Here is an 18,508-nt window from a genome sequence, read left to right as displayed (position 1 = left end):
CAAGGAATCAGCAAATGTGTTGTGCAATCTTGTTTAGCAGGCTTGCACAAGATAACATAAAACAATCAGCTGTTCAGCATAAATGAGAAAGAAATGTTGAACATTAAAATAAGACAAGGTTGTGAAAAGTATTTGCTCCCTTCTTGATTTATTTTATTTATTTATTTATTTGCCTTTTTGTCACTCTTGCATGTTGCAGATCATCAAACAAAATTTAATATTAGATAAAGATAACCCGAGTAAATACAAAATGCAGTTTTTAAATGATGATTTTATTTATTAAGGGGAAAGACTAAACAAACCTGGTCCTATGTGATAAAGTCGTCGGCCTTTGTTTTACCACCCTCGGTAGCAAGAACACCAGAGGAAAAAAGTAATAAACATCCATCAGTCTGCAAAGGATCACAAAGACATTTCTAAGGCTTTGGGACTCTGGTGAACCACAGTGATATTAAGACTCATTACATCTGGTGTAAAGCTACAACAGCATTTAATAAAAAGAATATCAGTCAAAGCAGTCAAACATGGTGGTGGTAGCATGGCAGTCTGGGGTGATTTGCTGCTTCAGGACCTGGACGATTTGCTGTAATTGATGCAATGAATTCTGCTCACTACCAGTAAATCCTGAGGGAGAATGTCCAGCCATCAGATCATGCTCTGAAGTGCAGCTGGGTTTTGCAGCAGGACAATCATAAAACACATCAACAAGTTCAGCTCTGAATGGCTCAAAAAGGACAAAATTGAGATTTTGGAGTGGCCTAGTCAAAGTCTCAACTTAAAACCATTTGAGATGCTTTGGCATGACTTTAAACGGGTCGTTTAAGCTCACAAACCCTCCAATGTGGGTGAATAAAAACATTTCTGCAAAGAAGAGTGGACAGATTGGACTCCAATCCAATGCTTTTGTGAAAGACTCACAAAATTGCAGTTCTTGCTACCAAGGGTGGCAAAACCAGGTATTAGGTTTAGGGGGTGAGTGCAGGGTAAGGTAGGTGTGTTTATTTTTTCTGGTAATAAATGAAATAATTATTTAAAACTTGCATTTTGTGTCTACTCGAGGTTATCTGTAATATTAAAATAATAGAAGAAATCAGAAAAAAGCTAAATATTTTTACAGCACTATATGTGTACATGTCTGATAAAATGCTGTACGTATTTATAATTATAATGTCTTTATTTCTGGATTCCTCTGTAGAATCATAACTAAAATTGTGGGAAAAAAATACATTTATATTTCTCAATAGTGGTTGGGTCCAGTGCCTCTCATCCTTTAACTCCTGCCGTTTGCAAAGTTTGCAGCATCATTTAAATGCAATCACTGGCACTCTTTGTCTGTTAAGATAAAACAGAAAGGGTTTAGTAGAAAATAAAGGGATTAAGAATGCGTTTTAATCAACAACGACATTGTTTCATTCAATGCGTTGAATGGAAACGAGAGTAAACAACACACTTTCGGTGACGCCTCCGGCAGGTCACGTTGCATGGCCGTGTCCCGTGACGCTGCCAGGGGGCGGGTTATCACCAACAGAGTCGGTCTGTGGAGCTAACCTCACAGAGAGGATCGGAGCCCGAGTGTTGTTTTGAATTTGCTGGAAGACGCCGATTTGGAGAGGGGTAGTGCCTGTGAATAAGATGGCGGATGTAGGAGGCGATGAAACTCGGCCCGTTCTCCCTTCGGCATCCCGTAACGGTCCGGTTGTCGGTTCGTCGGCTGGCACCGCGGGCCACGGCGCAGCAATGGTCACATCGGGACCGCGGATGGTCAGGATCGTCAAGTCGGAGTCCGGCTACGGGTTTAATGTCCGCGGTCAAGTGAGCGAAGGAGGACAGCTTCGGAGCATCAACGGGGAGCTGTACGCCCCTCTTCAGCATGTCAGCGCTGTTTTACCCGGAGGTGCTGCGGACCGAGCCGGGATAGTGAAGGGTGACAGGATCCTGGAGGTGTAAGTCAGCTTCTGTCCCTTCCAGTTAGGACGCGGAGTTAGCAATTGGAGCTAGCTACCCAGTTTAGCCTGTGTGGATCCAGTTTCAAGCATGTGTTATTCCGTCTTCGAGGTTTGCTTCTTGTTGCCATTAAAGTAACTCACTAGTTTATTAATTATTCAGCTTTGGAGCGTTTTGACCTGAGTAAATATTTAAGGCTTTAGCTCCGGTGAGATAACTAGAAAGCTAACCAGCTTACATAAGTTGGACAACAGCCTGTGCATGTTGATTAGCTGTAGCTCGCTAGCGAGCCAGGTAGCTAATGTGTTTGGCTAGCTCCTTGCTCAGTGTCAGCTCCAGCGGGAGATGTAGGACGACATTTAGACGACAGTCCACTTTCCACTGCGTTGTCATATGCATAATAGTGTTGATATGTGTTCTTAGCCTGTGAAATGACAGAGGATGGCAGTGTTGTCACTCAAATTCAGCATCATATGACAGGAGTGTGTGGTCTTACTTGCTTTCACTAGCTAGCATTCGCACCAGCCGTGCTGTTTACATGGGAAGTTTGAGGTGCTTTCTATTGATTTTTAGGGTTTGCTTTTGTTCTATCGCTATATGTAACCTCGAGTGGGTTTGATATACGTGAAGAGATCATTTTAGAAGTGCTTTTATGTTATCTATCGTGCCAGCATTCGTCAAGTCTGCTTTCAAGTCTCTTTCCATTTATCAGCGTTCGGTGAAACACTGCTTCCCTTTGAGTCATAGCTGGCATTTAAATGTAACAGGAAATGTGTCCATACACAGAACCTGTAATAATGTCAGCCAAGTGAACAAATCTACAAGCAGGAATGTAAAGCCCTGGCCTTCAGTAAAACCTGAAGTGTTAATGGTAATAGAGCAGTTCTTACAAACTTTTTTGCTTACGTTTAAAATCAGTGTTTAGTTAGTGTGAGTAGTGTTGATGTCACTTGACAGTGGAGCAATAAAGCTGTCTTAGAAAAAGGAAGAACAGAAACGGTAAAGAAGGAACACTGCTCTCACTTCCATTTGCTGAGGCATCAGCATGTTGTTTTCCGTTGGGTTTTTTTATTTTTTTTGTTTTTTTTTACTCATTAGTTCTTTCTGCTGTCATATGATAGCGGCAATACTTATCATGTGACCTGTTAACCCGTTTGACCATTTTGCAAAAAAAAAAGCCTCATAACTGGACTTCAGCCGGTTAAATATGTTAGTTGTCAGCATTTTACTTAGCAAACAAAGAAAGCCAGCAATGTACTTTATTTACAGTAAGCAGCTCAGGTGGTGTTTCTTGTCTGAGTGTATCACTACTGCCTGAGTGAGCATAGTTGTTTTGTTTTTTTCATGATTTCCTTAAAAGACAAGAAAAAGGGGAAACAAATAAAAATGACCTTGCTTCGCCCTTGTGTGTGTTTTTAGAAGATAATGCTGTGTTCAGTAAAGTTCAACTTGTAAAACATTATATAACCAGGAAGTGAAACTAGTGATCGACAACCTCTTTTGCGAGAGCATCCTGGGCCCACATAAGCACCGTTAACCTGGTACGGTTTTCTGAGGTGGGAGAAACCAGAGCAGCTGGGGAAAAACCCACAGAATCATGGGCAGAACATGAAAACTCCCCACGGGTTTGAACCCATGACTCTGTACTCAGAGTGTAAACCACTGTGCCTCCCAGCTGCCAAATTAGGGGATCAGTTGACTGTTAATCAGTGAGCTTTTATCAGTTTTCACCAGCGACTTTATTTTACAGTAAAGAGTAACAAGTGGAATGGCTGATAAAAAATATAATTAATAACAGTAAAAGCCTGCAAGACACACATATCTGCTCGCATATAATTATTTTATATTATTATTTCTTTATTATTGTTAGTATTATTTTTAGCTCTGAGTAATATTTCATCAAACAGTTTCACTAAGCAATTAAAAGTATTAATACTGTTTTTATTTCTGCCTTAGCCAAATTTACATTGTAGTCATGACGACAGTTTCACCCTTTTGGTTCTGTCCCACCCTTAATTTGGCTTTTCACTCAAACAACTCAGATTAGCTCCCCCCATCACCCCACTCCAAATCTTCTTCTGTTAACTATTATGTACACCCCTTCTTTTTCTGTATGTTTAACTTCCTATTTTAAGTCAGTGACACTACACAGATAAATGCTACGTCTAACATGGCAATCAATGGGCAGGCCTACGCCTACACTTTTCTTCGCCCCCTCCTTTTCAGTGTCTGTCCCACAGTTTCTCATTGGAAGATTAGCAAAGACACCTGATGCTTGTGCCATCTGCTCTCAGCGAAGTCAAAAAGGCACCAGGAGAAAAAGGACATGGGAGCCAACCTAATTGCTTAAGCCTCACAGCCTTGTGTTAGTAAATGGGGAACAATGGGCTAATATTACCAGACAGTATGTTAGGACAGTGCGTACATTAGCAGCTAAAAGAGTACCAGTTTTATTCGAATGATGTATAGATTATACTGTGTTACTGTAATCCCAGCTGCATTGATCTGTAGCAGTAGTGACTGCATTAAGTGCATCAGTTATCAGCTGCGACATAACCAGCCCGCACCAAGTGCAGTTTATCTATCAGTGTGGTCGTTTCTCACATTCCAAATCCCTTCGGTCAAAGCTTTTTTTAAAGTTTGTTTTGTACCAGTCTAGCTTTAAATTTAACTGCTTATAATAGTGACAGGTCCTTTTTTTCTTTTGGAAGATGCATTGATTTATTGTATAGAATTGGAATCTGGAGAGAGTTTAATATCTCTCCAGAGGTATTTTTAAATGCTTTGAATTGTATCTCTCATTCCCTTTTTTGTAGAGAGTTGAATGAACTTCCAATTCAAATATAGTCTGAATGTGTGAGAACAAGTCAGAGCTGCTTGTTCCTCCCCTTTGCCTCATGTTTCTCCTGCCCTCTTTCTCTCTTTTTTCTAGTAATGGCGTGAACGTGGAAGGTGCAACTCATAAGCAGGTGGTGGACCTGATCCGTGCTGGGGAGAAGGAGCTGGTTCTGGCTGTGCTGTCTGTTCCACCTCAGGAGGCTGACGGTTTGGAAGGAGGAGAGGAAGTCCAGCCCAACTACGACTACAGTGACAAGCAGGCCGTGCCCATTTCTATTCCCACATACAAGCACGTAGAACAGCACTCCGAGAGGTTTGTGGTAAGTGCTGATTTGACAGTTGACATGTTTCCGCCTGGGACTGGGCTTCTCTGGAAGGGTGGAGAGGGCGGCCACGAGTGTGTGTGTTTGCCTGATTTTTAAAATACTTTTGGACCTGTCCGTCTTCAGTTTTAAGTGGAATAACATGTTTGAGCTTAAGCGTTCGATCTAAAGACAGTTCTTAAAGATCTTTCAACCCATCTCACCTCAGGAGGTGGTCCGTCCTCCCAAGGCAGCTGTAGAGGCAACACTGTTACCTTAAATTCTTTCTTGAAAAAAACAAAGCAGAAGAAACGGCTTCCTGTGGTTGCTCTAAACATGTTTTTTAATGCTGTGGTAGAAAGAAAACTTTTAACCCTCTGATGCAATCATTTCCTTCTCTCGGTCTTCTCTAAAGTTGCTTCATGTTTTGTTTTTTTTAATGCATCTAGGTATACAATGTGTATATGTCAGGGAGGCAGCTGTGTTCAAAACGCTATCGTGAGTTTGCCATCCTGCACCAGAACCTGAAAAGGGAATTCTCCAACTTCAACTTCCCAAAGCTTCCTGGTAAATGGCCCTTCTCCCTATCAGAACAGCAGCTGGATGCACGACGTAGAGGCTTGGAGGAATATCTCGAGCGAGGTAAGATGATTTGGACAGATCACTAGCTCTTCTGTCCCAGAAGAATTAAATGTATTTAAATATTGAATATGTAGTTAGGATGGAAAATACACCATGCACCCACTGTTATTAGTTTTCTAAATTACACAGTAAATCTAAACACTGGATTCATAGTGTTATTTAGCTGCCCTTTGTTTATTTTATTTACCTTGATTTAATATATTGCTCGCCATTTTTCTTTTCCCTTCCTATTCGTCTCTAGTGTGCTCTGTGCGGGTGATTGGGGAGAGTGACATCATGCAGGAGTTTCTCTCGGAATCAGATGAGGTATGCATCTCGTGCATTATTGTTGTAGCAATGCGACTTTTTATTCTGGGTGTTGAAATATTGTGGGTTGAACTTTCTTTTCCTACCAAACTGTTAGGACTTGTGACTTTCTGAATTGGCACAGTGCTCAACAGTCCATTTTTTGTTTATTATATTATATTATCAGATATGTACTATCTTAGTTAGAGATTTAATTTCCGAAGATGTTATTGTTTGTATTCCATAATTATAGGAATTCAAACTCAAAAATGGAGGGGGGGTTTCAGCATTGGATCTGACTCCAAGTCTCTTAAGCTGTATTTAAACTGTTCTGGCCCATTTTGAGAATCATTTAGTATCATTTAGCTTTCACTGGTTAAAGGGAGCTTAGTTGAGAGCTGTGTTGGCCAGTGACGCAGGCTGGAAATTGGTTACCTTGCTGGTGTTTTAAGGAAGTGCAGCAGCAAAACAAATACCAATACACTGATGTAATCCCACATTTAAAGAAGCGCAATTTGGGGGATTAAGACTTCTTGCCGATTGTAAGTCTTGTTTGGCTATGGCTTGTTGGTTTTTTGTTTGTGTTTTTTAATCCACAAGTACTTAGTGGTAACTTAGAACAAACAAAGGCTTGCATATTCAAACAAGCACGTACAAAGCCTCATTAATCCACTGGGGTAAACACAGCTCTACAGCTGTTCTCATTCTGTTTGGCTTCACTGTACAGAACTACAACGGCGTGTCAGATGTAGAACTGCGGATAGCCCTACCAGACAAGACCACCATCTCCGTCAGAGTCCGTAAGAACAGTACCACAGACCAGGTGTATCAGGTAAGACCACTCCCAGTTGTACAGCTATATTGTACAATATTTTCCATCAGTGTTTTTTTTCCCCACAACTAACTGATGTTGTGTTGATCTTCTGTAGGCATTAGTGATGAAGGTTGGGATGGACAGTATTATGGCGAGCTACTTTGCTCTGTTTGAAGTTATCAACCACTCCTTTGGTAAGAGCTGCACGTGTGTTTGTTGCACTTCACATGGAAAGATGTCTGACCTTTTTTTCACATTCTCTCCTGTTTAATTTGCACATCCTGTTTCGGGGGTTTATGACATGACCACTAAAAATAAATAAAACCCTCTGAATTTAAATCACTGGGCCTCTGGGTATATGAGTAATCATGGGCAGCAAGGGCAGGTATTTTGGTATAGGTTACTAGTATGTTGGGGGGTTTTTTAAGTAACAAACCCCGTTCATCACCCTTCTCCTTCTACTCGGTTTTTGTTGCAGTGCGGAAGCTGGCGCCTAACGAGTTTCCCCACAAGCTATATGTGCAGAACTACACGTCGGCCGTCCCGGGGACCTGCTTAGCACTCCGCAAATGGTTGTTCAGCTTCCAGGAGGAGGAGTTGCTCAGAGACAATCCGCTGGCACTGCACTACTGCTTTCACCAGGTAATAACAGTAATTGGATTCCTCTTGCCGTGGATTTCGGGGAGCTGAACACAGTGATTTGATTCAGAGTTTATTCTTCTGAGCTGAAAATGCTTAAACATATTGAGGGAAAGTTGGTCAATTACACTGCTGATTTACACTAAACGGATCATACTGGTCTCAGTGGCTCCGTAGTGTAGTGGTTTACACATTGGCCTAACGAGCAAAAGATCCCTGGATCAGTCCTGACATGCAGGGAATGTTCAGGGCCAGACTTGAGCCTGGATCCCTGCTGCAGCCTTTAGCACAAAGGTCACTTGCTCAACCAGGTGAGCTACTGTGGCACCTGCTAGCTGCTTTCTCACTTTGTGATGACTGAATTATTTCTAGCTTAGGAGTATTTTCTGTTATAATTCTGGACACAGACTATAACAGAAACCTTTACCTATAATGTCACCCTAATAAAAGAGCGCTCGGAGATATCATACTTCTTCCGAGGCTGAAAAATTCCCTTCACAAGATGGGTGAATAGAGTCTCTGTCTTTTTTCCTTTTCCCGAGGACATCAAGATGATCCCCAGGTTCTTCTTCTTTCAGCTAAATATGCGTTTATGTAGATACGATGTGAAATGTCCATTTTTGCCTTGTCTTACAATGTTATTAAAATGTCTGGATCCAGATCTGGGTCGACACCCAAAGTTAATAATTTCTCAGCTGGTCAAAGCCCCACCTCGGGTCAGTTTTCATGCAAATACATCCACAAAAACCTCCAGTTTTTCAAGTAGAAGAGGTGAACTTGAGAAAAATACTCCTCATTTAAATTCACTAAAATTAGCTTCAGTACCCACCTACAGGCTGTCCACTGACCAGTAAAGGTCACTAGCTGAAGCATGATAAGCATGCAAAGTTCAGCAGTGACCCATTAAAGCGTGCCTCATGAAAAAGAATCACACCAGTGTGTGCGAACCTGCAATAACTCCATGACTTTTGTGGGGTTTGTCCAAGGGGGCAAAGCTGGGAACACAATGGTGACATATCACCCACTAAGCTGGTAAAGATTGTTATATCAGTGAAAAGCTGTTTTTTACACACACAGTTATGAAGTACACTTTCATTTATTTGTACCTGGCAAATATAACTCTAATATTCTCACACTCTCAGAAGACAGCTGAGAGAGAGGCTGAACAGTTGGTGCACAGCTGCCTGCTGCAGCCAGAAATGACGCTGTGAGACGAGAGTGAACCAAAGCATTAAAGTTATGGGCTAGGAGGCTGAAAGTCATTCAATAAAATATATAGAAATGCATTGTGACTGCCTAAAAATGCACATACGTAATTTTTACGGTCATTGTTTGAATTTTCTCACACAAGGGAGAATGCCTTCATGATGAATGGCCTTAATGTATATATGTGTTTATATTTTATGACCTTAAATGATAAATGTTGTGTCTCCCCATCCCCTCTCCCTGTTCGTGTAGGCACTGGATGATGTGAAGAAGGGATTCATAAAAACAGAGGACAAATCCTACCAGCTGCAGAAACTGGCAGAGCAGCGCAAGATGGCCACGGTCAGTACCACAGACCAGTCTTTGTTCAGGAAGGGGATTGGAATAAGTACACTTTGTGCCTGCTGACCAGCGCTATCACCAAAACACTACCAAATAAAAATGGACAGTCTCAGAAGCCTTTCACACTTCAGAATTCTTCCCTCTGTGGTGTAAAGAGAGATAAAGGAATTGGGTGTATTTGAATATTTGTTGAACATTAACTGAAAGTGGCATGTGTGTAAATTTGGATGACATTCGCAGCTATGTTACTGCTTTCACGCAGCATTTCTGAGGCTTTGAATGTCAGCCTTAGAAGGAAAAAGGTTCATTTATTTGTTCATTCACGTGTCGACAAGCTATCTAATAGCTCCAAATGTTAGGAAGTATTCAGCATGGTTTTCTAAACTTAAAACAAAATAAAAAGCAGAAAAATTACATATACTTTACTTGGATCTACAGCCGTGTTTGTATGACAGAGACACGTGGACGTGAGTGCAGTGTTATAGTTCATCCACATTGTGAGTCAGTCTTCACAGCTCAAACTGCAAGCTCTTCTGAGACCGTCAGCTCAAATGTGTTAACAATAAAAAAACAGCATTGTCACATCAGTAATGAGATTTCTCATAAGTTAACTTCTTTCCTTAGTGTGTTCTGTGGAGGAAAATAAAGTTGACTGTTACTTTTCCTCTATAATACCGTAGTACCTGAGTCTATTGCGGACATGCGAGGGCTACAACGAGGTGGTCTTCCCCCACTGCTCTTGTGACTCCAGAAGGAAGGGCCACGTCATCACAGCGATCAGCATCAATCACTTCAAGTTGCATGCTTGCACTGAGGACGGCACGCTGGAGGTGAGCATTTAAATAGATAACGTTTTATATTTTTAAGCTAAACGTCAATGCAGTGCTCCCTCGCTAGTACGCGGTTCACCTTTTGCGGCCTCGCTGTTTCGCAGATTTTTTTTGGTGCAATTTTGCATGCTTTGTTTTTTTTGTTTGTTTGTTTTTTTTACAGCGCATTGTGTTCTGCGTCCTGATTGGCTGTAGAGCATTGTCAGTCAATCTCGTGCCGTATCTCCTGCACAGTACAGAATGTCAAATTTACATACATCTTCGATCGCTAGCAGTGTGACTCTGAAGTGTTGTACTGTATGTTTGTAAGTTTTCTCCCCAACACGCAACACTGTCGACGAAATGTTGTCACCTTCGGGTGCCTTTGGTTTCATTCTATAATACTGGACTTATTTTTCTACAAGGTTTGAACTTTGAGAGTGTTTAAACAAGAGATAGAAATGTGAACATGTTCATGCCTGTCTGAGAAAAGTGTATAAAGTGTGTAGTGGGGTTTTTTACAGCCTTATAACATCTATAATTATTGTAAAAAATAAAGTTGGCTACTTCGCGGATTTCACTTATTGCGGGTTATTTTTAGAACGCAACTCCCGCGATAAACGAGGGACCACTGTATAGATTTCTGTGCATGGAGCTTAACTTCTATCATCTCTTGTTTCTCTCTCAGAACCAGGTAATAGCTTTTGAGTGGGGGGAGATGCAGCGCTGGGACACGGACGAGGAGGGGATGGCTTTCTGCTTTGAGTATGCCAGAGGAGAAAAGAAACCTCGCTGGGTCAAGATCTTCACTCCGTATGTAAGTGTACACTCAAGTGTGCCATTCTCTGGTTTTTTTGTTGTGTTAGCAGCTTTTAGAGTGACACACCTTGATGGGAACAAACGCTTAATAAATAGGAAAATCCCCGATTTATTAATCAACCCACTTTCCTTCACGTGTAATAAAATCTTTAGTAATGAGAAGCAGGAAAAGTAAACAGAAACATGACTTTTACACAGTGACTCTCCTAATTGTGGTGTATTAGAAGCCTGGATTACAATAACGTCTACTTTTTCCTCCCAGTTCAACTACATGCACGAGTGCTTTGAGCGGATCTTTTGTGAGCTGAAGTGGAGGAAACAGGTAAGAACCACTCCTTTCCTCTTTCATTCTGGGAAGCATGCAACTCTATGCCAGCTTCGGTTTTCTAAACATAGCCTGTTCTTGTATTCTATTTAAATCCAGGAGCCTTTCTTTAGTCTTTGCTTTAAAATGATTAGTCTTATATTTCTGGTGTATTGATTTCTTTGCTCTCAGGTTGAGGAAGAAGCGTCTGATAAAGACAACAAAAACTGCAGCAACAACGGTAAGCAGTAAGCGTTTGTTTGTGCTCCTTTTTGCCCTCAATTCAAAGAGATAAACAGCATCACTGAAAGAATAGAGCCTCCAATTTGATCAGAGGCAAATCATAAAGAAATTTGCATTCAGATCTGGTACAGAGTTATGTTTTGATTGATGGCACACATCAGGCGGCATGAATTATGCAAAAAACAAAGGAATCCAATATGACAGAAGTTAAAATGTCAAGGGCAGGGATAAGATTTAATGCATGCTTTTATTTTTGTGCATTATGGTAAAAGTTTACGTGAAATGTAATGAAATATGGACAAGAGACCACAAAGGCAGGAGGATAACAGACAGCTGAGGCCTGAGAAAGCTGAGGACATTCAGATAAGAGGCCTTCAGGATGCTGCACGGGGACTGTGCAGTAATTAATTCACACCGTCTTCAAACTTCCTCCTATTCTGAATCGTCTTATCTATGTTGCAGAGTTTCTGCCTCCTCTGGAGACGCAGCAGAAGGGATGGCGCCACCTAGGGGGAGAGATTGCAACTTCCTAAAGCCGTCACTTGTCATCACTTGAACTAAAACTGGTCCACTTGCATCATCACAGCCACCCCAGAGAGAGCCCATCGACAAACACAGTACTGAGTGACAGACTCGAGGCGAACCCTGCCCCAAAAACAAACTGGAAGTGACCGACTTGGGAAATTGGATTATTAACACTTGCCGAACCCAGGGGGACACACACATGTAGACACACACATGAAAACAGTAGGAAGAGCATCGAAAGAAGATAAACAAGAGCCAACTTTCACGTCACTTATTAGATCCTCCATAGTGTAACTGTTGTTTTCCTCCATGCATCTGCCCCATGATGTGAGGCAAGACATGAGAGAATTCTCACCACAGCGTGTGATTGGTCAGGGTCACCACAGCGCGAAGGGAGCGCCGCAGTGAAACGCCGCTTGTCGAGAGAGCTGACAGTCCAGAATTGAGGTTGCGACGTTCGGTTTTTCCAACAGGACCCATCCAGATCCCGCGGCGGTGACCTTGTCTGCTGAACTGAGCTGAGATGAAAATAATAATGGAGGGAAACAGAAAAAAGTTCAGTGGTTCTTTCACGGTTGTGATAAAGGACGAAAGTAAAATCATCCTTTACGCCGATGCTGGACATTAACACAGAAGTTGTGTTTTATGTCTCTGGAGTCCTCTGTTTCATCAGAAATCATAAACGGCACAAATGTAACTACATGAAACGGATGTTGAGAGAATGTGTTTGTAATTATTTGTATGTTTAACAATCTTACTTCTGATAAAATATAGATTAATATAAGAGCTGTAATAACTGGTTTCTTGAGATAACACAGTGAAACGCTAACTGAATTTCATTCAAGATGCTATAACTAATTTCCATTTTTCACCTTGACTACAGAGCAACATCTGTTGGCAGTCAGCCCGTTAATGTTAGTATGGCTACCCCCCCCCAGTGTGTGTTTTGTTGTGGTGAATTTTGCAGGGCTTGGAAGCTGAGGAGAGGAGGCGTTCTCATTTTTAGCTCTGTGCAGGAGTAATTTCTGGAACAAAAGGTTGACGGGCCAAAGCGTTTGTTTGTTTGTTTTAAATTTCACACCTTTATATGTGGGCTGTCTTGTCGACAGATTGTCAAGGCGAACAGGGAGTTTTGATTGTAATGCCTGCAGTTACCTGAGCAGGCAGCAGGGAGCAGCAGAGCATACGTATGAGGAGTCTTCTCAGACTTTCCTAAAGACCGATGCCTCTGGCTCTGTAACTCACCCAAAAGTATCACTCCACTGCAATTTGTCCATTAACCAAGAGTCAGGAGGATAGATGGGGTGTGTGCTGCAGAAAGTAGATGGTGCATAAGGTTGTGTGAGCCATCAGCATACATAGCAGTGCAGTCATCTGTCCCCCTCCTGCTGCACCTAAATGAATACAGTATTAGTTGTGTATGTGTCAATGTAATATAATATAATTTCGTGATTATTTTACAGTTCAGGTTTACTTGTGTTTCTCTTTATCTCTGTCAAAGTCGGATTTTACTCTTCTCTCACCTGAAATATGTAGAAAGCAGATTTACATGTTGACAAGAAAGAAAAATCACAGATTCTTTCCATACATGTATTGATTTAAGTTTTGTTTAATCTTACCAAGGGCTACTAGTTTATCTTGGCATTGGGTGGGGAAAAAAAAGCCAAAAAAACCCCTGAAACTGACACTAATTTTTGGAGCGCGGGTCCAAGTTTTCCTTTACGCTGAAGTTGAAATTAGTTGAAACAGTTCAAATTAGGTTTCGGCTATATAATTGTTCATTTTAGGCCTAGGTTTTAGCCGTATATTTGTTCTCAGTCGGTTACCTTGGGGCATGTTTGTGTGCTGTGCCAGAGTGTGTCCTCTGTGTTTATCATTGACATTGCTGATAAGCTTTTAGGCTCTGATTGGCCGCGTCTGATGAGCTGCCGGTGTCAGAGCCAGCAAATGAAGATGGGGGTTTTGTATCTGTACGACAGCAGAGACGCCAGACAGATGGAGACAAATGGGGAAGCGTCTCCTATTGTCTAGCAAACATTCCTTGCCGCTCACATGCTTTTTCAGCGTAGCGCACATACGCGCACCCCCCCACCCCCAATGCCACCAGTCCAGCTCCCTGCTACTCTCACAAAACTGTTGCAGCCGCACAAAATATTTTAATTGCAGCCCAATTGTTGCTTCTGAGCACAGGCCTCAGTTATACAGGAGTTTATAGAAATACATACCTCAGTGTAGTATCATGTTTGTTTGTTCTTTGCAACACATCACAAGTAGCTGGAATAAGAGGGGGGAAAAACTGCAATGCAGGATGGGCATTTTGACAGGCAGAGTAATAGGCAATTTAGAGATGGATGACATAAGAATCAAAGCTATTCAACCATGATGGGGTTTTTTATTTATTTATTTTGGGGTGGGGGGTATAAGCTAGATTGTGTGCTTGCGTGCAGGTTTGTCTGTCCTCTGCTCGTACTCTCTCCAGGTTGGTCTCCCGTCAGCGCAGGAGATGCGGTTGCCGTGGCAGCACCACGTTGTCTCCACACGCTCAGTGCAGCCTCTGTTCCTTTTATTCCTGTCAGCCAACTGACTCGGTCCTCCCAATAATGTATTCAAAGCGGTGTGTTTTTACTGTTTGATGTTTGTTCTCTGTCCCCGTGGCTCGTGCTGCTGTGAATAGGCTTTTAGAAAGCTGCTGTTTTCCCTGTGGTTTTTTTGTGTTTTTTGTTTAGTTGTTTTTTTGTTTTTGTTTTTTTCCTTTTCTTTTCTCGCTGGTTCGGTTTGTCTTGTCTGCACCAGATGCCATCTTAAGCTCAGTCACAGGCAGGTGTGTGTACCCTGTGAGCTGTTGTCCGTTGGAGACGTTTCTTCTGCGAGCTAAATGTCATAGAAAGCAGCGCGTAGGTGACAGCTAAGAGATGAAGGGAATGTTAAGAAGCATGTCTTTGTACAGTCGATCTGTGTTACTTTCTGTTTGTCAGCGTATTTGCGGTGCCGTGGCCCACCTGGGCTTCAAAGTGAGTATTTAATTATGAAGATGAGATAAAATTTTCACACAGTGCTTAAGCTTTTAACATCCAGCAGGTCACCGGGGACCTGGTTGCGATTTATCTGCATGTTAAACGAGCACATTTCCAGAACCATTAACATTCAGATTAATCCTCATACGTCATTTTTGTCCTCACGGTTCTCCCAATCTGCTTTTTTCCCCGCCATTTGGCTATGCTGTTGTCCCCGTTGTCCTAGCACTAGGTCACCAGCAACCGGGGTGGATTGTAAGAGGTTAACAGATGATGTGAATGCAAACGTGGTGATGGCAGAATAAAAAATGTCCATGCGTGGACTGCACACGAGGGCTCAGAAAGTTTGTCTTCATCACTAACCAGCACTGAAACGCTCATCTACATGATACTGTTGCTATAGTAACACATCAGTTTTCTGAGTCTTGTGTGCCAAATCAGTGCTGATTTTCATAACATCTTTCAGTGGCAGATAATATATGAAGGCCTGTTTGTTTGAACGCTGCAGCGTTTCGATTAATCTGTTTGAAGTTTTGATTTATTTTTTGTTTTTTTGACTTCGTCCAGAGGTTATGTTGGTGTCGTCAGCAGCATTTTTCTGTAAACTTGATGTCTTTGGACCTCTGGAATGCACATCTGGGTCAGAGCACATTAGCTGTAGGCTTGTCTGTTTTTAGCTGATGTGTCCTCCCTATGACTAATCTGAAGGGTGGATGTAATTGGTGTTCAAAAAGTGCTGGCCTCCATGTGATTAATTTGTCTTCATTGCTTACAGAGACGGGGGCTTTCCCATTGCAAGCTGACACCGACGTTGATTACAAATCTAAGCCTTGTTGCTATCTCCAGCATAACCTGTAAATAGCTGTTTTAAAAAGTAAAAGAATATTCTTCTGACAAAAAAATAATAATAATGCACTCTTGTTTCTCCAACTCAGAACTTTTTATTTATTTAAAAAAAAAAAAGAAACTATAAAGATTGGGGAAATTATAGTGTACAATGTTAGAGCCACCAGTGATCTTTTTTTTGTGTGTGTGTTTGTGTGCGCGTGTGTGAGTGTGTGTCGAGGAGGGGAACGTTTGTGAAACACACAGAGAAAAGGTGTTTAAAAGAGAAGCGGTGTCTCATTTACTGTATAAAGACATTAACACCTGAGGCTTAAAAAAAAAAGGAAAAATGGAGAGTTTTATATCTAAAATTATCCAGGAAGGTTTACTAACCAGTGTAAGAAAAAGAGAAAAGTTTTGAAAATGTTGTGTAGAGTAATAAATTGTAACAATATTTTAAATAAAGTTATATATTGGGAAAATATCCTATTGATCTGCTTTCTTTTACTCCCCTCAAAACGTACACTCATCAGCATCAACTGTGCCCCGCTGGTGCTGGCTTGGACCCCCTTCTTTTTCATGGCACAGTTTCAGTAAGGCGCTGGAAACATTCCTGACATGATAGCATCACACAGTTGCTTCAGATTTGCAGTAGCCTGAGCTATTGATACAAAGCAGGATGCATCCATGCTTTAATGTGTGTACCTAATTCTGATCCTACCATCTGAATGTCACAGAAGAAATCAAGGTTCAGCACACCAGACAACATTTTTCTAATCTTCTATTAGCCATCTGCTTCAAAGTTTGACATACCGTGCGTTCATAGATGCTATTCTGCGTACCTTGTTTGTATCACGTGGTTATTAGAGTTCCCTTTGCCTTCCTACTAACTTGAAGCAGTCTGGACAATCTCCTGTGACGAGTGGCCTCAACAAGGCATTTTCACCGCCGCTTACTGGATATTTTCTGTTTTTCAGATCATTCTCTGTAAATCCTGGAGATGTTGTGTGGGAAAATCCCAGCAGATCAGCAGTTTCTGAGGTACTGAGATCAGACTGGCACCAACAACCATGCCACATTCAGAGGCCCTAATATCACCTTTCTTCCCCATTCTGATGATCCGTTTGGACTTCAGTAGATTGTCTTCACCATGTCTATATGCCTACATGCACATAGTGGATGCCACAAGACTGGCTGATGTGATTTATAATAAAGAGTAGTTGAACAGGTATACCTAATAAAGTGGCTGGTGAGAGGATAAATTAGCTTCATGGAGTATTTTCACTTGCTGTTAAATGAAATGGCTCTCAGACCGTTCTAGCAGTGTACAGACTCTTCCTGTCTGGTAAGACCTCGCTAATGTGAAGACTGTCCACCTATAAAGACACAGCAGTGCTCATCTCAGACCGATTAACTTGTTGAGGAAAAATATGAGACCACTTGAGAGGCTTTAAATGTCTTCATATTTAGATTAGTCAAAATATTATTCAGGATATATTAACCACATCTATAAGCGTTTCTTTCCTGAGCTGCCCAGCATGCTGCTGTTTCAGGTACATTTCATTCATGCCTTTTATTCATCTCTCAGGCTTACATTAACTGCCCCATTTGGAGGAATAAAACCTGTAATTTTTTTGCGTGTGTGGGTGACATTTATGCAAATTCAGTTCAAACTGAGCCGCTGATTGTAAGTGGTAAGTTCAGAGCAAAACAGTTTGGCACAGAATGACTGAGTTAAGGGGCTGAAGCTGATCTGACAGCAATTTTTGTCTTTATATGCTGCAGTGGTTACAAAGTGAAGGCAGGCTGTTCACGACGAGGAACAAATGTGACCGTTTGCTGGCAGGAAACATTTCAACAGCTAAGGAGGTCTCGGATGAATAGGAAGTATAATGTCACAACTTTTTGGATTTATTTATAACTGTCTTGTGTGTTTGTCCTCATCTTTAAAAAAACAAACAAAAAAAAACACACATTTGCCTCCAAATTAGCCTCAGGTTTGTAGGAACAGGAGAGGCCCTGTGCAGCATGTTACAAGTCCCAAGGCAGCCACTAACAAGTCCACAGGCACATTATTCTGGCAGAGAAACGAGCACAGTGACATTTTGATGGTCACATGCTGCTCAGATCTTAATGTTGTTCACTGTGCTCAACAGGAGCTGTCGAGGTCCGTTGGGAGGCAGGGGGAGACTTGAGGTGAGGCATTATTCAGACCAAAAAATACAAGGTCTCTTAATGCACCCTGTGGAACGGAGCCCATAAAATGTTGTGTGTATTGGCACTGCTGAGGTGAAAATACTCATCTCATTAGAGCCATCTCACGGGGGCGCTACGTGCTGACTGCAGGCTGCCACCCCTACTTTACCACCTGCCCTCACGACTTCATTTTTCTTATGTCCACCTCCCCAGTTGGTAATGCTCGTTATCTATCACATTTTAATGCTGGCCTGCCATTAATCCTAATTAAGAATATATGAACTGCTACTGGCAGTTTACACAGAATATTTAATACTTAAAAAGATGATTATCTGTAGCCAAAGTTACCAACTGTGCTTGTCATTTAGCTCCGTAGCCTCTGATTTCCTTCTTCTAATCTGAATAATTGTCTTTATTATAGGCCTCATCTGATAATTAATTAAGTGTTGGAACGGACTCCCTAGCAAGCAGTATTATGAGGTTTTTGAAGGTCAAAGTTTATTGAGAGTAATATGCGGTACCTGAAGTTAATGATGGTGAAGATTCCTTAAAAACAAACACTGAGTTGATATTTTGTCAAGAAAATTCTCTAGTTTGACAGTCAAAGGTAAAAACATGTGCTCAAAGACTGTATGAAAGTACAGCGTTCTCTGTTGATATTATTTCTGTTTTATGACTTTTTATATTGCTGTGTTGTAGCACAAAGACATATACAGATAGTTATTTAGAATATTAAGAATTTTAAATAGAATAGAATTCAA

At 41.5% G+C, this 18,508-nt stretch overlaps 1 protein-coding gene across 1 annotated transcript; it reads left to right on the top strand.

Moving 5' to 3' along the window:
• The first annotated feature begins 1,504 nt into the window (after positions 1 to 1,504).
• On the top strand, positions 1,505 to 16,035 carry snx27a (sorting nexin 27a). Its single transcript, XM_004549048.6, has 13 exons — positions 1,505 to 1,943; positions 4,877 to 5,102; positions 5,534 to 5,726; positions 5,968 to 6,032; positions 6,739 to 6,843; positions 6,941 to 7,019; positions 7,304 to 7,467; positions 8,923 to 9,012; positions 9,693 to 9,842; positions 10,510 to 10,638; positions 10,903 to 10,962; positions 11,137 to 11,185; positions 11,650 to 16,035. The coding sequence occupies exons 1-13, from the start codon at positions 1,633 to 1,635 to the stop codon at positions 11,718 to 11,720; spliced, it is 1,692 nt and encodes a 563-aa protein (XP_004549105.1). The 5' UTR covers positions 1,505 to 1,632; the 3' UTR covers positions 11,721 to 16,035.
• Positions 16,036 to 18,508: the final 2,473 nt, after the last annotated feature.

Source organism: Maylandia zebra, linkage group LG22, assembly GCF_041146795.1.
Source record: "Maylandia zebra isolate NMK-2024a linkage group LG22, Mzebra_GT3a, whole genome shotgun sequence".
NCBI classification, from domain to species: Eukaryota; Metazoa; Chordata; class Actinopteri; order Cichliformes; family Cichlidae; genus Maylandia; species Maylandia zebra.
The sequence above is the reverse complement of the archived record's forward strand: the minus strand, read 5'-3'. Positions and strand labels throughout refer to the sequence as shown.

What these genes read in the sequence shown, in the direction of transcription:
- snx27a (XM_004549048.6), top strand. Translation starts at nt 1,633, where the DNA reads ATGGCGGATGTAGGAGGCGATGAAACTCGGCCCGTTCTCCCTTCGGCA. An exon ending in GGTGACAGGATCCTGGAGGT is followed by an intron (nt 1,944 to 4,876) that starts GTAAGTCAGCTT and finishes TCTTTTTTCTAG; the next exon opens with TAATGGCGTGAACGTGGAAG. An exon ending in AGCTGAAGTGGAGGAAACAG is followed by an intron (nt 10,963 to 11,136) that starts GTAAGAACCACT and finishes CTTTGCTCTCAG; the next exon opens with GTTGAGGAAGAAGCGTCTGA.